We start from the raw sequence: 15,781 nt of genomic DNA on the forward strand, positions 1-15,781 counted from the left end.
GTGTTCCACTGTAATTTACCTGAACAGATTTAGGAGAGAAGCAAGATTCTGTTTTTAGCACTTGTGTTTGAATATTTAAGGGCGCCAGTGAACTTCAGTGCCTTCTTTTAAGTCCGCTGTGAGGATGTTTTTATCTGCCTTCAAAACTCCAGCACCACTAAGCAAACAAGAGCACTTAGGGGCCTCCTGCAACAAAAGCCATTTCACTTGGAGCTTAAACTGATTTTTCACATTCTGGCATGTGAAGCCTCCACAGGGTGCCTTGCGTCCATTCCCTGGGGAGTGCAGCATAGCACCAGCAGAGGAGGAGGAAAGATGACAGCTTTGAAGCCTTAGAAGTGGTAATAAGAGAAGCATGAGAAGACTCTTGTAAGGCACTTCTCCCACACCGTATTATGAAACCAACTAATTCCCACATGTGACATGCTCAGGAGGCCATCTGCCACTTCCTCTGCTTGGATCCACGAAGAAGCTCTCACTCAACACTGAGACAAGCACAGTTCCCTCCCATATGTTGGGTTTCCTTCTGTAGACAGAACAGTTGATGTACCTGCATTTCCTCAAGGCACAAGGTGCATAGGTTGAATTTGTATGGATCAAAACACACACACACACACACACGAAAAAACATACAGTCCTCCCTGACATTGCTCCTTGGTATATTTCATCTAATATCATTTTGATAGAAACTGAACTCCGCTCATTCTTTTTAACGAGAATGCATAATTTCTGCCGTGACATCACTTTTATTTGTATTTTGTTTAACTAGATAATTAGGGATATAAAATCTCACTAGTGAAGATAAATGTGGCACCTGAGAATTCCCTCAGGCATATTTGCTCTCATTTTGTTCTTTCTCTCCCTGCCTCTTTGGAACATCCATACCTAGTACATGCAAGCACATGAAACACAAGACATTTGATGCATGGCTTTTATTAGTGTATTTGCCATTGATTGATTAGTGCTTAGTATTAGTACTTCTTCTATTGATTGATTGCAGATGAAGTGACTATTTGACCTTTAATTATAAGCTTGGCTATTGAAAATGACATTGAGCTATGGCTTCACATAATCCATCTGGAAACCCTGACATGATGTCATTCCCGGGGGTTAATTCTGCGGGAGAAGGGAGGCCTAGAGGAAGTACCGCAACTATCAAGATGGTTCATCTAGAACAATACTGCAGGATTTGTTGCCTGCAGTTGATGTGCTTTGGAGAAGTTAATTTGCTTATACTATAGAGATGAAACTGCCTGCTACAAGTTGCCAGCTCACAATGAGTACAGCAGATTCCCCAGAAATTCAGAGGATGGAAAACCCATTTTAAAGCTACCATTCATTACAGCGTTTGGACCTGCAGTGTATAAATACTAGAAATAATGACATGGTTATTCGTGTATTTAGCTTTTTAAAAATAATTGAAATTGGTGTGACTCGCAAGTGTTTAACTTAGACTGGATTGTACCCAAACATTTTAATTTTAATACCAGGAATAAATATTCATGCCTTCCATGGTTCTCATGTTGAATATATATGATCAGCAAAATATCAATAATTACCATGTTATGAGCTTTGCCCGAGCTTTCTGATTTGGCTAATAGAACAGCCTAATGGTCCATGGAGTCACGAAGAGTCGGACACAACTGAACAACTGAGCAACAACAAATGTGTCTAAAAGAGGTTTATTTCCTAGCATGGATTTAAGGAGCTTCCCTATATGAATAGACAATAAGATTACCGGGTATGTTACTCCGCACAGATTAAATGGAGTCTGTTGTTGCAGTCTCCAAAACACTTGCAATTTTATCTTAACTCTATTGAATCATGGTCTAATTTGAGGATAGTTAGGCATGGTGAATAGCCCATTCTTTTACAGAAACCTAGAGTGGGTATCAAAGAGGTCTCCCTACCTCTCCAAGTGTGAAATCACTGTTGTTCCAACTTGTCAACTTTTTCAGCACCATGTTGTTCTGTGCTTATGCTAACACTAGTCAGGGTCACACATCTTTTTATTGCTGTCCTCACTTTACTTGCTCCTTGCCTAGTGCAAAGAGGGAAGGAAAGTTAGCTCGTCATTCCGGTTAGATGCATTCCAGCTAGGTGCTGGCTGGTCTGAGTGCACAATCAATCCAAGCTGTTGCTTTGGGCAGTAGTTTTAGGGGTATCACTGAAGCAGTGGGTGATTAGGTTGGGATGTGCCCCTAGATCCCTTGCAGTCATCCAAAGGATAATTGGGGTACAGCTTTACTCCAGGAGTAAAGCATGCCTTCTCAAACTAGTATTTCTTAGCCTGCTTGATTAATCACTGTTATACAGTAGGTGCTACAACAGTATACAGCTATAAGCAGTGAATGAAGTGAGGGAAAATTTAGGAGTAAAGAGAAATGGTTATATGGGAGACTGACTTTATGTGAGTAAACAGTGTGTGATATTGGACGCATTAATTAATTGCCTCCCCCCACCTATGGACATATGGGATGATACCTCCTAATTGGGGGGAATTTGTTTTTTATTTGACCTGGAATGTAGGCTCTCTGGATTAAACCTTTGACGTGGGCAGGAACGCCATCACCAGAGTGCCTCCCTGATGTTCTCAATTCATCTCTGCAGTCTGCTTGTAGTAGATTTTGAATTAATATTTAGAAAGCTTGCCTGCAGCAATACTAAAATGTGCATCAGAGAACAACAGTTGTTTACTGTGTTTGAACTGAAGAATCTCACCCAGGAGATCACATTCACTTGAAGTTTACATCTCTCAATCTCAACTTGCAAAAGGGGGATCAATGAATAACAATTGTCATTTCAGACTTGCACCTCTCCAATTATTTATTTGGTTGTGTGTCTTCCCAGATATACATTTAATTGGATCAGACACTAAAAACCAGATTGCAGCTTTTCAATGACAGTAGCAAGTTCATGCCTCTTTTTAAATATATCTCTCTTCTTTAAAATCTCATATCCAGATGTAAAACGATAATGACACAGGAGACCATATTACTGTCTCTCTCACCCAAAGTGCAGTTAAAGTTAATTTATCCACTTTAAAAAATGGCATTATACCTAGCAGATTATTGACAGGTCACCCACGACAAACTCCCAGTTTGCTCATGATTCAACATTCCTTTATCCCAAACTGGTGTAGGCTACAGATGTCTCCTACACACAGGCTTTAAAATGTTGAAGACGTTTGAAAGCATCATATCTGTGTAGTACTCAAAGTGCAAGCGGATCAGGTGGGAAGCCATCCCTCTGCACTGCAGGTGGACTTAAACCTACCCACCCTCACTTCTTTTCAACGGACACCACTGTCCTTTTTCACCAATTCTGAGTGTTGTTTCTGTTCAGGTACTTGGAACCCAAGTTCTTGAAAGAGCACCTTCACCAATACTTGGCAGTGTACTCTGAGGAAACTCTACAGATTCTCATAAACCATTTTGCCCAAGCCTGCAGGGAGTTCAGCCTTATCATAAGCCTGATGAAGACCAACATCCTGGATCTGGATGTTGCCAGCACTCCACCCATCAGCATTGGTCCACACGCTTGAGGTGGTAGACAATTTTGTCTACCTGGGTTCTACCATAACCAGCAACTTCTCCATTGACACTGAGCTGGGCGAACATACTGGCAAGGCAGACAAGGCTTGTGTGTTGAGTACACTACTTTATGGAAGTGAATCATGGGCAACTTAAAACTGCCAGGAGCAATGCCTTTCACATGTGCTGCATCAGGAAGATTTGGGGCATGGCATGGCATGGCAGGACAGAGACTCAAACAAAGATATGTACTCATAAGCCCACATTATCACATGTTTGTACACCTGTCTCAGTGGCACCTGGCTTGGTCATGTCCACAGAACACAAGATGGAAGGATCCCCAAGGATATACTCTATGGGGAAGTGGCTTCAGGCACCAGGCCCATTTGCAGACTAACAGTGTGTTACAGAGATGTTTGCAAACAAGACATGAAGGCTGGCAACATCAACCCTGCCATGTGGGAATCCCTTGCAGACAATTGCAGTGCCTGGAGACAGTCAAGTTGTGTATCCACAGCAGTGACCAGAGGAGGAATGACTGCTGGGAGGAGCGCAGAGAGAAGAAACGCCATGGTGTATCTGCAGCAGCACAACCAGATGCCTTCATCTGCCCCAGCTGCAACAAAACGTGTCTCCGATATCAGTCTCTACAGCCACAGCTGGCACTGTAATTCTCTCAACAGATTGACTTCACTTCCAAAGGCGCACTCCTCCATTGTCTCCCAAGACGGATGGATGCCAACAACTCTGAAATTCCAGTGATGTATATAGGATGACTGCAGAGCTATATTACTGCAAATGGCTTCTGTTCTGGATTGCAACTGGAGTAAGGACAAAAAAAAAAAAAAAAAACACTGACCAAGGCTGATTGATTCACCAACATTCTTTTATTCTTTTTTGAGCTTGTTTGTTGTCCAGTGACATATATGTGAATGCATCTTTCCCTAAAGTCTCACATATGGTCTAAAACCTTAACTGATAAAAAAAGAAAATGCTTGATACATTCTGATTTCTCTCTATATTGTGTTGCCAAACAGGAAGGATTCTAAGCATTCAAATTAAATAACAATGTAAAACCCATTTGGAACATTTATGATATTTGTGACAAAATGTATAATCAATGGATAAGCAGTTGGGATGAATTTTTATTTTCTGCATAACTGATGTAAAAGTTTGCCTTTTATGTCATTTTATTATGGTGACTCGGAAACTACAACTAATCCAGAATGTGGCAGCTAGACTGGTGACTGGGAGTGGCCGCTGAGACCACATAACACCAGTCTTGAAAGACCTACATTGGCTCCCAGTACGTTTCTGAGCACAATTCAAAGTGTTGGTGCTGACGTTTAAAGCCCTAAACGGCCTCGGTCCAGTATACCTGAAGGAGTGTCTCCACCCCCCATCGTTCTACCCAGACACTGAAGTCCAGCACCGAGGGTCTTCTGGCAGTTCCCTCACTGCAAGAAGCCAAGTTACAGATAACCAGGCAGAGGGCCTTCTCGGTAGTGGCACCCGCCCTGTGGAATCCCCTCCCACCAGATGTCAAAGAGAACAATAACTACCAGACTTTTAGAAGACATCTGAAGGCAGCCCTGTTTAGGGAAGCTTTTAATGTTTGATGGACTACTGTATTTTAATATTTTGTTGGAAGCTGCCCAGAGTGGCTGGGGAAACCCAGTCAGATGGGCGGGGTATAAATAATAAATTATTATCATTATTATTATTATTTATTTCTTGCGCTACTTCCAATTGTGTAAAATTACTGAAATAAACATAATACTGGAGATACAAGTTTTAAGGGTGTATAACTCAATCCCATAGAAGTTTTGTTGGGGAGTGAGAGTTGTATCTCATGAGAAGGAAACCAATGGGTGTTTTAGTTCTCTGTTTCTAAGATGTATATTTTCTGTGTGCTGTCATTTAACCATATAGTATTTGAATTCATGTCTTATTCTATATATACTAACTGAGTTCTTCAGTCGCAAACATAATGGTTCAAACAGCTGGAAAGTTTGGTTGTTAGCAATGAAGCCAGAGCTGTACTTGTGTAAGAAATGAGGGCACTGCCTGTGTGCGCAGTCACTTAATATTAACTAAGGCAGTCACCATCTGACTGGTACTAAACCACGATAAGCTACCACTCATAGCACATGTACTGTTGTCCCATTTTATGGCCCACACAACTTTTAAAATCAATCTCGTCGTGACTTGATTCATTTTTTAATTCTCTGTTAACTAATTGCTACTACAACACAGCCAGACAGGTGTAGGTGTTTTTGAATCTGAGGCTGGCATCTTCAGATGTTGGCATTAAATGTTTCATCGTTAGCATCTGGAGAGAGTGCTCAGACCATCCATTAAATATCATTTCCAAGCTGTGCAAAACCTACTGGGAAAAAAACAAGGAATAGATCGAACACTTGTATCCTTTTCATATTTTCATTTACTTTAAAAGAAAGCACCAGGAAGTACTAAACTTTTCCCTCTTTCTACTGCTCCCCCCCTTTTTTTTCCTTTTACATTGAGCATCCTTTCTTGTGGCAATGTGAACATTGTAAACCAGTGACCTGAACCTATTGTTAGTGAGAAACACGCTTAGGACAATGTACATTTTTCCCTTGTTTTCCCCAAGTGTTATGAAGGCCTTGCAGTTAATCTGAGATTCAGAATCATTACTTCTTTTTATGCAAAAGATACTGTCAAGTTTCTCATGCAGAAACTTTGAGAAGGAAGATCAGCAAAATAAAAAGAAAAGCTATTTCTTTCACCCTTTCATTTTCAAAAAAGCATTTCTTCCCTAACAGAAAAAGAAAACAAAAGAAACTTAACAAGGAAATTTTCTCATATGAAGTGTGTGTGTGTGTGTGTGTGTGTGTAATCACTGGCCTCCTCACCGCCACCGCCCCCTGTAATTTTTTCTGGCCCTCACAAAATCCCACTGATTTTAATGGTGGTGACAAAAAGAAAACAAACTTAATAGCAAGCACAGCTCTGCTTTAATCAACTTAGTCCAGCCCTAGTGCCTTGATGACAGTTTAAAACCCCTCCTCCATTCTCATCAGATTTAACATTTGATGGTCACGGAGGGGTGAAAACCCTCTTCCTCAGATGATCTGCTCAGACAACTGAGGCAGAGAGCTGTGTAACTATGTGAATCCTCTGTCTTGCACTTGGATTTGTTCTGCATGTGTATGGGGTACTTGTGAGTGCACACAAGAGTGAGTGTGGGCGGCAGTCACTTTTAGCCACAACTGCTACTGGCATTCAGCCCCTAGAGGGTCGGCCAAAGGTGAATCGTGCTCTCTGGCAAACAAAAAACCCATCCCTGCTTTGAATCCCAGGCTTCATGTTCTTCACAATATACTCAGCCTCTGTCTTTCACAAGAGTTCTATCTCAGGACAGAAACAAACCTTTGGTGAAACTTTGATTTCTTCCAAGAATAGTATTCCCCCATGTTGTCTTTTCCCTGTCCACTCTACGTTTAAGGAAACTTGTTTGTTTCCTTGTCATGTTGCACATTTTCCCCAGTCTCACTCAGCATCAGTCACTAGTGGCTAAAGCAAAAAATTCAATGTGGTGACATCAGGTTATGGGAGCTTGATCCTGTTTTCATATACTTCTTGCTCCTAATGTGTAGTTCCAAAGAAAGAGTTTCAGAATTGCCATTACATTCTGTCATTAAATATTAGGGTGGGGGTATTTTTTTAGTCTTAATGGAAGTGTTTCATGCTTCCCCCCCCCTCCATACTATTCCAGAGGTGTCTTTAGTGTTGGTGTCTTTCTGTATTGATTTTTGAAATTAAATGTACTGAGGAAATATTTATATTACAGCTTACGAAAAGCAAAACTCCTCCTTTTGCATAGATCCATCAAGACGTTTGTGGCCTAAATAATCCTAGTTGACTCTGATTTCTCACAAACACTTCAATGAAACATCATCATATAACGCAGTTTATGCCGCATTGATGGATGACTACCTTCCAGCCATCAACCAATTCTCTCATTAATACTTACTGATCTATTGATGGGTTTTGATGCAGTCACCCATAAATGTACACTAGTGGCTAGTATTGATGGAAATACACTTAGGGGACTGTGCTGTGTCGCTTTTTGAGACACCCCAGATTATAGAGAGATCGTTAATACCACCTCTGTAAATCCACATTCCCACAGTTCAACTTCGCCTAGTCGCCTGGGATGAATCATAAGGCAAAGTAGACTCAAATGCCAATCACATAGACAAATTATTTTGTCTGAGGGTGTTTTCACAGACACACTTCAGTCTGTAACATATCTAAGCTGTAGCATGACCCAAAAAGAGCAGCATGGCTGTTTATCCTCAACCATTGTAGTTAGTGTGGCCATCATTGTGGGATCTACTCTATAGCACTTAGACTAGCCTTCCCCAATCTGATGCCTGCCAGATACTTTGGATCACAACTCCCATTGGCTAGCATGACCAGTGGTCAGGAATGATGAGGTTTGTCCAGCGACATCTGGAGAGCATCTCATTGGGGAAAGGGAATGCAAAAGACTTGTGCTTTTTTAGAAGACACTACATTGACACTCAATTTGATCCCAGTGTTAAGTGCATGTGAAACAAATTTGTTAGTGCAGCCAAATAACTCTTCTAATTTTTGTTTGGAGTTCCAGTTTTCTAAAAGGCTTGTGGTTCACTACAATCATGTGCAAGTCTGTATAAACAAGTGACACTTTTTACTGCTATGAAGCCTAGGTTGTGCAGGAAAGGGGGGGGAACCACTTTTCAATAGGTTGTTTTTCTTTTTCTGTGCCCCCAGCAATATTATTTCTATGTGGGGTGGAGGGTCGCAGGCTAATGTACAGCAGGAGGGTTTTCCTCCCTCAGTAAATCCATGTTACATGAACGCACCTTATCTTTTTCTGTAATGCCCAATCTATAAGTAAACTATCTCTGTGTACTTGCATGTGTACATAAATGATTGGACATGTGAGAGACTTCTAAAATGAATTGTTGGTTTGGATCTGCATAGGGAAAAGAAATCTAAATGCTGGAGTAAGAAAAGAGCAACATCTAGCAAATTTGGGGGGGATGTGTGACTTGTGTGAAGGATAACCAATATTTCGGTGGTAACAAAGAGAAGTTTTCTCAAATCATAGCAGTGCCAAGCAGCAAGTGACAAATGCTACTCTGAGGAAAGCACAGAGATTCAAGGAGCATAAAATAAACATATTAAAACGGGGGGTGGGAGACCTGAGCTCCCGCTCTTACTTTTTTATCCTTTCCATCTTGGGTATAGGATAAAAGGAAACTCTTGGTTCCTTGTTAAAGAAAAAAAAAGCTCTTACTTGAAGTTCTTGCTTGGCAGATGTCAGTTGAAAGCTCAGCAAAGGAATAGGCTGCAATGTCAAAGTCTGTTGGGTAATTTTAGACAAATGTGTCATGTGTGACATGGAAATATGGCGTGCTGTACATTAGTGATTTCCCAAGTGTTTGGATCAGGTAGTAATGTGCTGAGAAAGTGCTCTTTATCTATCCTCGCTGTGTACTTGTACAGCAGAGGGAGAAATGCTTTTGGTAGAAATTACTTTAGTCAGAAAAAAGAATCCATTTACAATATGTGCCTGCTAACATCTTTCAGACAATGCATTGTATTAAAAAGGCATTTTTGATTAATGTTTTATAAACATTTTTCAGCATGACAGCTTAAAGTCCCTGTAAAATTGTAAATGCGTGCAGAGTGCTCACTTCCATAAAGTCAAATGCCATCTCCTGAAGCTTGCATGGATCCTGTCAACCATGGTGACACAGAATCAGTACCTTGGAGCATTAAAATTTATTTGCTTCATTTCTGTGGTTGCAGTGATAGCGGGATAGAAAGAGAGTCATATTTAAATTTATGTGAAAATACTTTCCTATCCTGCAAGTTTTTAAAAATATTGTGTGTGTGTGTAGTGACTGTGAAATTGTGAAGTACAAATGCTATATTTCAGGGAGGGGGTTGTTTAAATGTAAAAGATTCACAATCATTAAGAGGCAAGAGACTAAGGAAAGTTTGAGGTTACATGGTACCACCACAGGGGTAGATCCTCCTGCTTGAGTTGACTACTAGTTTGAGGAGTAGCCTAGCTTGTTTGGGGGTTAGCCTGTGATATTGGGGTGGAATTAGTTTGCTATATATATAGGAAATTTGCTTTTTCATAGAGCTACAGGGGACTAAAGACTAATCGGGGCTGTTCTTAAATACTTTGTGTACTGTGTCTCAGTAGGACAGAACAGTGCCTTGTTATGGTAATTAAAATATGGCCTCAGAAGAGGGGGTGGGGCTAAAGAAGCAAAATAGGGAAAGGCAGGATATTCCTTACGATAATGTAAGAGTAGAAAGCCGTATCTTATTTACTAAGGGATGGAAGGTACTCTTGGAAAATTACTTCTTTCCATCTTTTCTCTCTCTCCTTTAGAGCAATCTTGTGCTTCATGACTTCTGGTCCTATGTTCTAAATTGCTTTGATCATCCAAGAGACCAGATTGCTCCAGTTTGTTTTTGTGTTTCCTAACCATGAGGGTGTCCTATGAACATAGGAAGTCCCATCCTTAGAGAGTGAGACCTGTATTTGGAGGTCTCCTCCCTATTGTCACAGAAACTTCCACAGCCCTTTCCCTACCAATACCAGATTTCCACTGTTGGTAGGACCAAACCATGGGAGATTTGGGTACATGCTGGGTGTGAACCTGAGAACCCTCCTACTGAAAACACTGGGAGCTCAAGGTGGTGAGCTCAGTCCACCCTGGAGACCCGTTGATTTCCCTCCCAGTGTTTTCAGTAGGAGGGAAATAATTTAGAAAAATCACGGGAGAGGAGTGGAAGAGCTCTCCTCCATTTTGCCAGCAAGAGCCCAGGAGGGTTCTGGATTGGTTGGTCCACTGTTTGTATTACTTCAAGCAATCCGACAAAGCGATATTCCAGACATGCCTTACACAGTAAAGCATCAGGAGACTTCCAATGATGGGAGAAGGCACAAAAGGCCAAGGACTCAAGTCCCCTGGGTCACACCCTAGCAATGCCCCTGACCTGGGAGTAAAACATAGTAGAACTTCCAAGAAAATGGATAAGAGTTTCAATGCCCTAGTGTGGAAACAGTCCTGGTTTCATCCCCCTCCTGATTTCACTTGCAGAAATTGGCAGGATGGGTCAAGGGATGGGAGGGTAGTAGCAAAGTTCCTGGCAGGATCCTGAATTTTGGTTCTGATTTGTTTCCTTTGGGTCCATGAACAGCAGGAGCAAAATTGTTAACAGTTGTTTTCCATTCCTTACAAATCAGGTTTGAATAATAATTTCAAATGTTTCCCCTTTAAAAAAACAACACACCGAAAGCAGCCATCAAACATGGGAACTGGTGCATATGGGAAGACTAATGTAACAATGTGAACCATTTTTCTGAAATTCACTTTTTAAAAAGCTATTCTTAACTTTTTGAACATTTTAGAAAAGTAGCTGGATTTGCTATGTTTTTAAATATATATATTTGTGTGTGCCGAGATGCTGCACAACTTTATACTAAAGAGATCTAATGCTGGTGTTCCTATCGTATTCCATTACATCAGAATTTATGTACTATAAGTGATGAAAGAAACTGGAGTGGACAGATGAAAATAAAGATAACCAAATCCTTTTAAGCATAGCACCTTTTGTTCTTTGCTACCCATCTTAAAGATTTAAATTTCTCAGCAGTGGTTTGCTATTTTTGTTATAGTGGCACCTGCTCCTGTCACTGTCGTTTGAATCACTGCTCCTGTTCCATAGTTACATTAACAAACGCTGTGGACTGAAATATCCAAGAGCGGCCTGGGATTTACAATAGGCTTTGTTTCCATGTTTGTAACGTTGTTCAAAGAATCCAGCATCCCTTCTCAGACAAAAGACCAAAAATCAAACAAGCATGCACATCCTCATGGAGCTTCCTTTCTTCATTCAAAACTTTGTAGAATTTAATGGCACCACATTGGGCTTGATTTCCAAAAGGGTTTTGGGCCATAATCCTTTATCCACATACCCAATCCTTTACCCACATACTGTATGTATGTATGTATGTATGTATGTATGTATGTATTTTTGCTTTTGTAACATTCCTTAACTGTAACACACACACACACACACACACACACACAGACACACACACAGCTTTCTAACATTCCAGGAATATTTTATAGCAATATGCAACCTGGAGGCCTCTTATAGACCCAACCACCCCAATTCAAGACACTGCTGGGTAAACAATCAGTCATTCCTTTTGATGCACCAGTTGTCTGAAATGTCCTGGGCAAAGTGGTAAGGATTCCTTTTCCATTCTGAGGTGCAAATGTTCCCCTTTCACTGCAAAGAGAACATATTTGTTTGTGGAAAAGAGAGTAGGCTCAGCGACAGTGAGGGATATCATAAATGGGGGAGAAGGTAAGCAATTTGGCATTGAGATGAAAGAAAGCAAGAGGGTTCGGGAATCTAGGTCACCCCCCAATATTTTGTACAGTTGGCCTCTAGCAGGTTACAAATTTGCATTCAGCCTCTGGCTGAGAGAATGCCGCTTTCGAACTGAGAGGAGATTTGTTCTTGGAGTCTCTCCAGCATTCTGTCTCATTCCTTTTTGCCAAAAGGAAAAGGGGCTTTCTTCACTGCAGAATTAGCGTGTATTCCTGTTGTTGTTGTTGTTGTTGTTGTTGTTTTTGCCTCCTACTACATTTGTGTCTTCAGTCTTCCTGAACTATCTTTTTTTTGTTTTCTTTTTTGAAACCTTAGTGAAATGTTACAAAAAGTAAAATGCTTTCCTGTGATCCCCAACAAAGAAAATACATCAGTCAAAGCAGTCCTAAATTTAGCCGTCTTTCTGTCCACAGGAATACCAATGCTGAAGATAGTATTTGAAGGCTACGAACACCTATCCTTAATCTCAGTCCCTTTACTTATCTATCACCCGGCTCAGATTCTCCTTGGTAGCGTGTTGGTACCAACAATAAAGTCTTGGATGATTTCTAGACAAAAGGTAAGGAATTGTGGCCAGAAGCATAGTTCATTACGATAGATCTAGAGAGAGAGGGGACAAGATTAGAGAACTGTTGTGTCCATTGCTGTTCAGGTGCTGGCAGAGACATTCCATGGTCATACCAATCTGCAGGCAAGGAGATTAGGCTGGGCTGAATGTGTGCTTCGTGTGGACTTCTGGCAATCATTTTGCACGGAAAAAGCACATCAGTAAATAGGACCTGTAGGCATACCCAGAGATGCTCACTGCATCTGAAGCACCATTCCACATTTTGTCCTTGTCCAGTGCTTTGGTGAGGTTCTCTGCACAATAAAGTATCTGCTCTTCCTCTGCCTAGATATCATAAACAATGAAGGGAAAGCATTTAGAAAAATTCCAAAGACAGGAAATTGTGACTCTTTCATCCATGCATGTGTGCCCAGTAAAGTCTTAAAAGGCCCCGTTGTGGGCGGTTTTATTTCCCGCAAATCTAGTAGGGCATTTGCCTTTTTCCTCCGAGATGCATCCAAAGTCAGGTCTTTTTTTTAGTTTTAATTAATCAGGCTACGTTGCTTGGCAGATTTATTTTGATCATTTGTCATTTTGCCATACCACTGTTCTTCTTCTGGTCTTGTAGGTTATTTTTCCAAGAATATTATTCTAATTACATGACAATATTATTATTTTTGTAAATCAGGGAAGTTCATTCTTGGTTCAGTAGCAATAATTACAATAGATTTTGATGTTGTGCCTGGATAATGGTCTCCTGCTTTGAAAGTCAACATGTCAACTTTACCTTGATGTTTATTTTCTATCAACTCCTTGGCTTCACTTTGGCATTTCTTTCCTGGTGGAAAACTGTTATCCAGTCATTGTACTCAGCTCTACAGTGACATCCTTCCTTAATTATGATACCAACATGTGATTTCTTCATGAAGTAGAATTTAAATATTTAGAGGTTCGTCGACAATAGGGCGTTTCTATTCCGGCAAGTAGTACTGTAGAAGCCTCCACACACCAAAGTAAAGATCTCATTTTCCCAAACAATGTTGCAAATATATGTGTCTTCATTCGTAATGTATTGAATACAATTAACCCTAATTCTCAAATTTAAGAAACAAATAGTGCACTTTTTATGAGAGCAGTGTGGTCTGTGTTCCATCTGTTTTGGTAATGCTTTCTCAATAAACTGTCTTGCTGTTTTTAAAAATGTTTAAATATAAGACGAATACCCATATCATGGTTCACAAGCTGTTGGGAACTTTTCAGCACACAGTAAATGAGTTTTAACATCGAAGGAACCTGACAGCAACACTCACGTTACATATATGTGCACATAATTTACATGAGTGCAATTTCTCATATGATTTTTTTTAAAAGAATATAGACCAACAAACACTGGAATTAGGCCTGAAACTGGGTCAACCAAATATGGAGAGCTAATGAGACCTTTCAGTACTGTCAGAACTACTACGGTACCAGATCTCACTACTACAAAGCCAACAGGAGTCTTATCGCAAGGCATTTGACAGTGTCGGAGGCTTCTTCAAGAAAGGGGTAGCAAAGCAATGCAACACCCAGTTAAACCATGGAATTCACTCCAATAAGAGGCAGTGAGGGCTCCCAACTTTGGAAAAGGATTCATGGAGGAGAAGGTTTATCAGTGGCTACTAGCCATGATGGCTGTGCTCGTGACTCCATGGTCATAGGCAGTAATGCTTATGAATACCAGCTGCTGGAAGCCACAAGAAGGAAGAGTGCTCTTGTGCTCAGGTCCTGCTTGCAGGTTTTCCACAGGCTTCTGGATGGCCACTGTGAGAACAGAATGCTGGACTAGATGTCGTTCCAGCAGGCTCTCCTTAAGTTCTTACGCTCTTCTTTTCTAAGTGTTCAAGGAGGAACTTTCTCTGCCTGGTGCCACCCTGTGGCCTGCCTTGGATGCCCAGTGCTGCCATCTTTCTCCTCTAGGAAATGCAATGGTGCCACTCTAAACTTTTCTTAACAGGAGAGGATAATCTAGGATTTCTTTCTCCCAGGAAATCTCCAACAGATGGCTTCTTAAAAGTTACCAACCTTCATCGTCCGCATTTTATCAGATGTGTGATTCCAGTTCCCTGTCCTTAGGAATTGCCAGGAGTGAGAGAGGAGTAGGGTATGCTGCCAGTCAGTGTCAGAGAAATAAAGTGTCATGTCTCCAGGTGTGAGGGAGAGAGAAAAGGAAGAAACGGTATGTTATAGCCCATCCTGAGGTGACTTGTAGAAAAAAGCTAAAGTCTTTTTGATCCTTGCTAATCCCAGAAGAAAGAATTCTTGCATAAGGTGGAGGAGAAGAAAACTAGCAAGATAGTGGGGGAACACCCCTTGTAATTTAGCAGCACAAGACACTCAGGGAAGAGTTGGCCAGAGACACCAGCATCTCTCCCTCCTGCTGTAGGAAACCTATCACCAATTTATTTCAATTACATTGGAAGTACATTGGGTTGTTTAACTTTGCTGCTGCTTCTTTCAGAGCAAACAAACTGATGCTGTGTTTTACTGCTTGCAGGCACTGAAATTAACAAAGCAGCCCAAGATGCCAGTGAAAGTTTAACAGTGGAAGAGATCCAGTGAATGTATATATGTACTATTTTGTACATACACAGAGACAATTCAGAAGATGGGCATATGTGAATGTTGCTTTGGCATTTATTTTATTTTTATAGATACTTATATATATATATATTTAAAATACCTACTGAAGTGCCTTAAAATATATTTGACAAAAGCATTGATTCCAAAATCACATGGCTGCTTGGTGTAAGAGGTTGCACTAAAGTTTGGGGTCATTTGATTTTTTTATTTTTATTTTCCTTTTTGAGTGAATAGTTCAGACAATGAGAGACTGGAGCTTCCATCCTCACACCTCCTCAGAGGAAGTGGGCACAAGCCGCCAAGTGTTTCTTACTCTCACGTAAGCTCCACTGAACTGAATGAAGTCAGAACAAGAGCCGTGCGCTGCAGATTCTGCTCACCATTCACGTGCATATATGCCAGGCCAAAACAAACCAGGGGCAACCAACACTCTTCTGGCTGACAGCAGGAAAGCAATTTCTGAAGTTCTAGTCAAGATTAACTTGAATTTCTGTGTGATTCCGTAACCTTCCTGCTCCTATGATTATGACATGCCTTTTTCTTCTAAGTTTGTGTACACTCAGCATGGGGCCATCCATTGGAGAGAAACGGAGAAGCATAAATTATTTGCATTTGTTGA

General features: G+C 40.9%; 1 protein-coding gene across 5 annotated transcripts in view; it reads left to right on the forward strand.

Annotated features, from left to right (window-relative positions):
- Window positions 1–15,781, forward strand: part of SLC10A7 (solute carrier family 10 member 7) — a 122,004-nt gene extending 106,223 nt beyond the window's left edge. For 4 of the 5 annotated variants that reach the window (XM_033161375.1, XM_033161372.1, XM_033161373.1 and 1 more), the window contains 3 exons: window positions 12,407–12,552; window positions 14,568–14,758; window positions 15,077–15,781. In XM_033161375.1, coding sequence (XP_033017266.1) covers window positions 12,407–12,552; window positions 14,568–14,735 — 314 coding nt within the window. In that variant the 3' untranslated portion in view covers window positions 14,736–14,758; window positions 15,077–15,781. The remainder of the gene's footprint in view (window positions 1–12,406; window positions 12,553–14,567; window positions 14,759–15,076) is intronic. The other variant, XM_033161374.1, reaches the window with a different exon arrangement.

Source organism: Lacerta agilis, chromosome 9, assembly GCF_009819535.1.
Source record: "Lacerta agilis isolate rLacAgi1 chromosome 9, rLacAgi1.pri, whole genome shotgun sequence".
In the NCBI taxonomy this organism is placed as follows: domain Eukaryota; kingdom Metazoa; phylum Chordata; class Lepidosauria; order Squamata; family Lacertidae; genus Lacerta; species Lacerta agilis.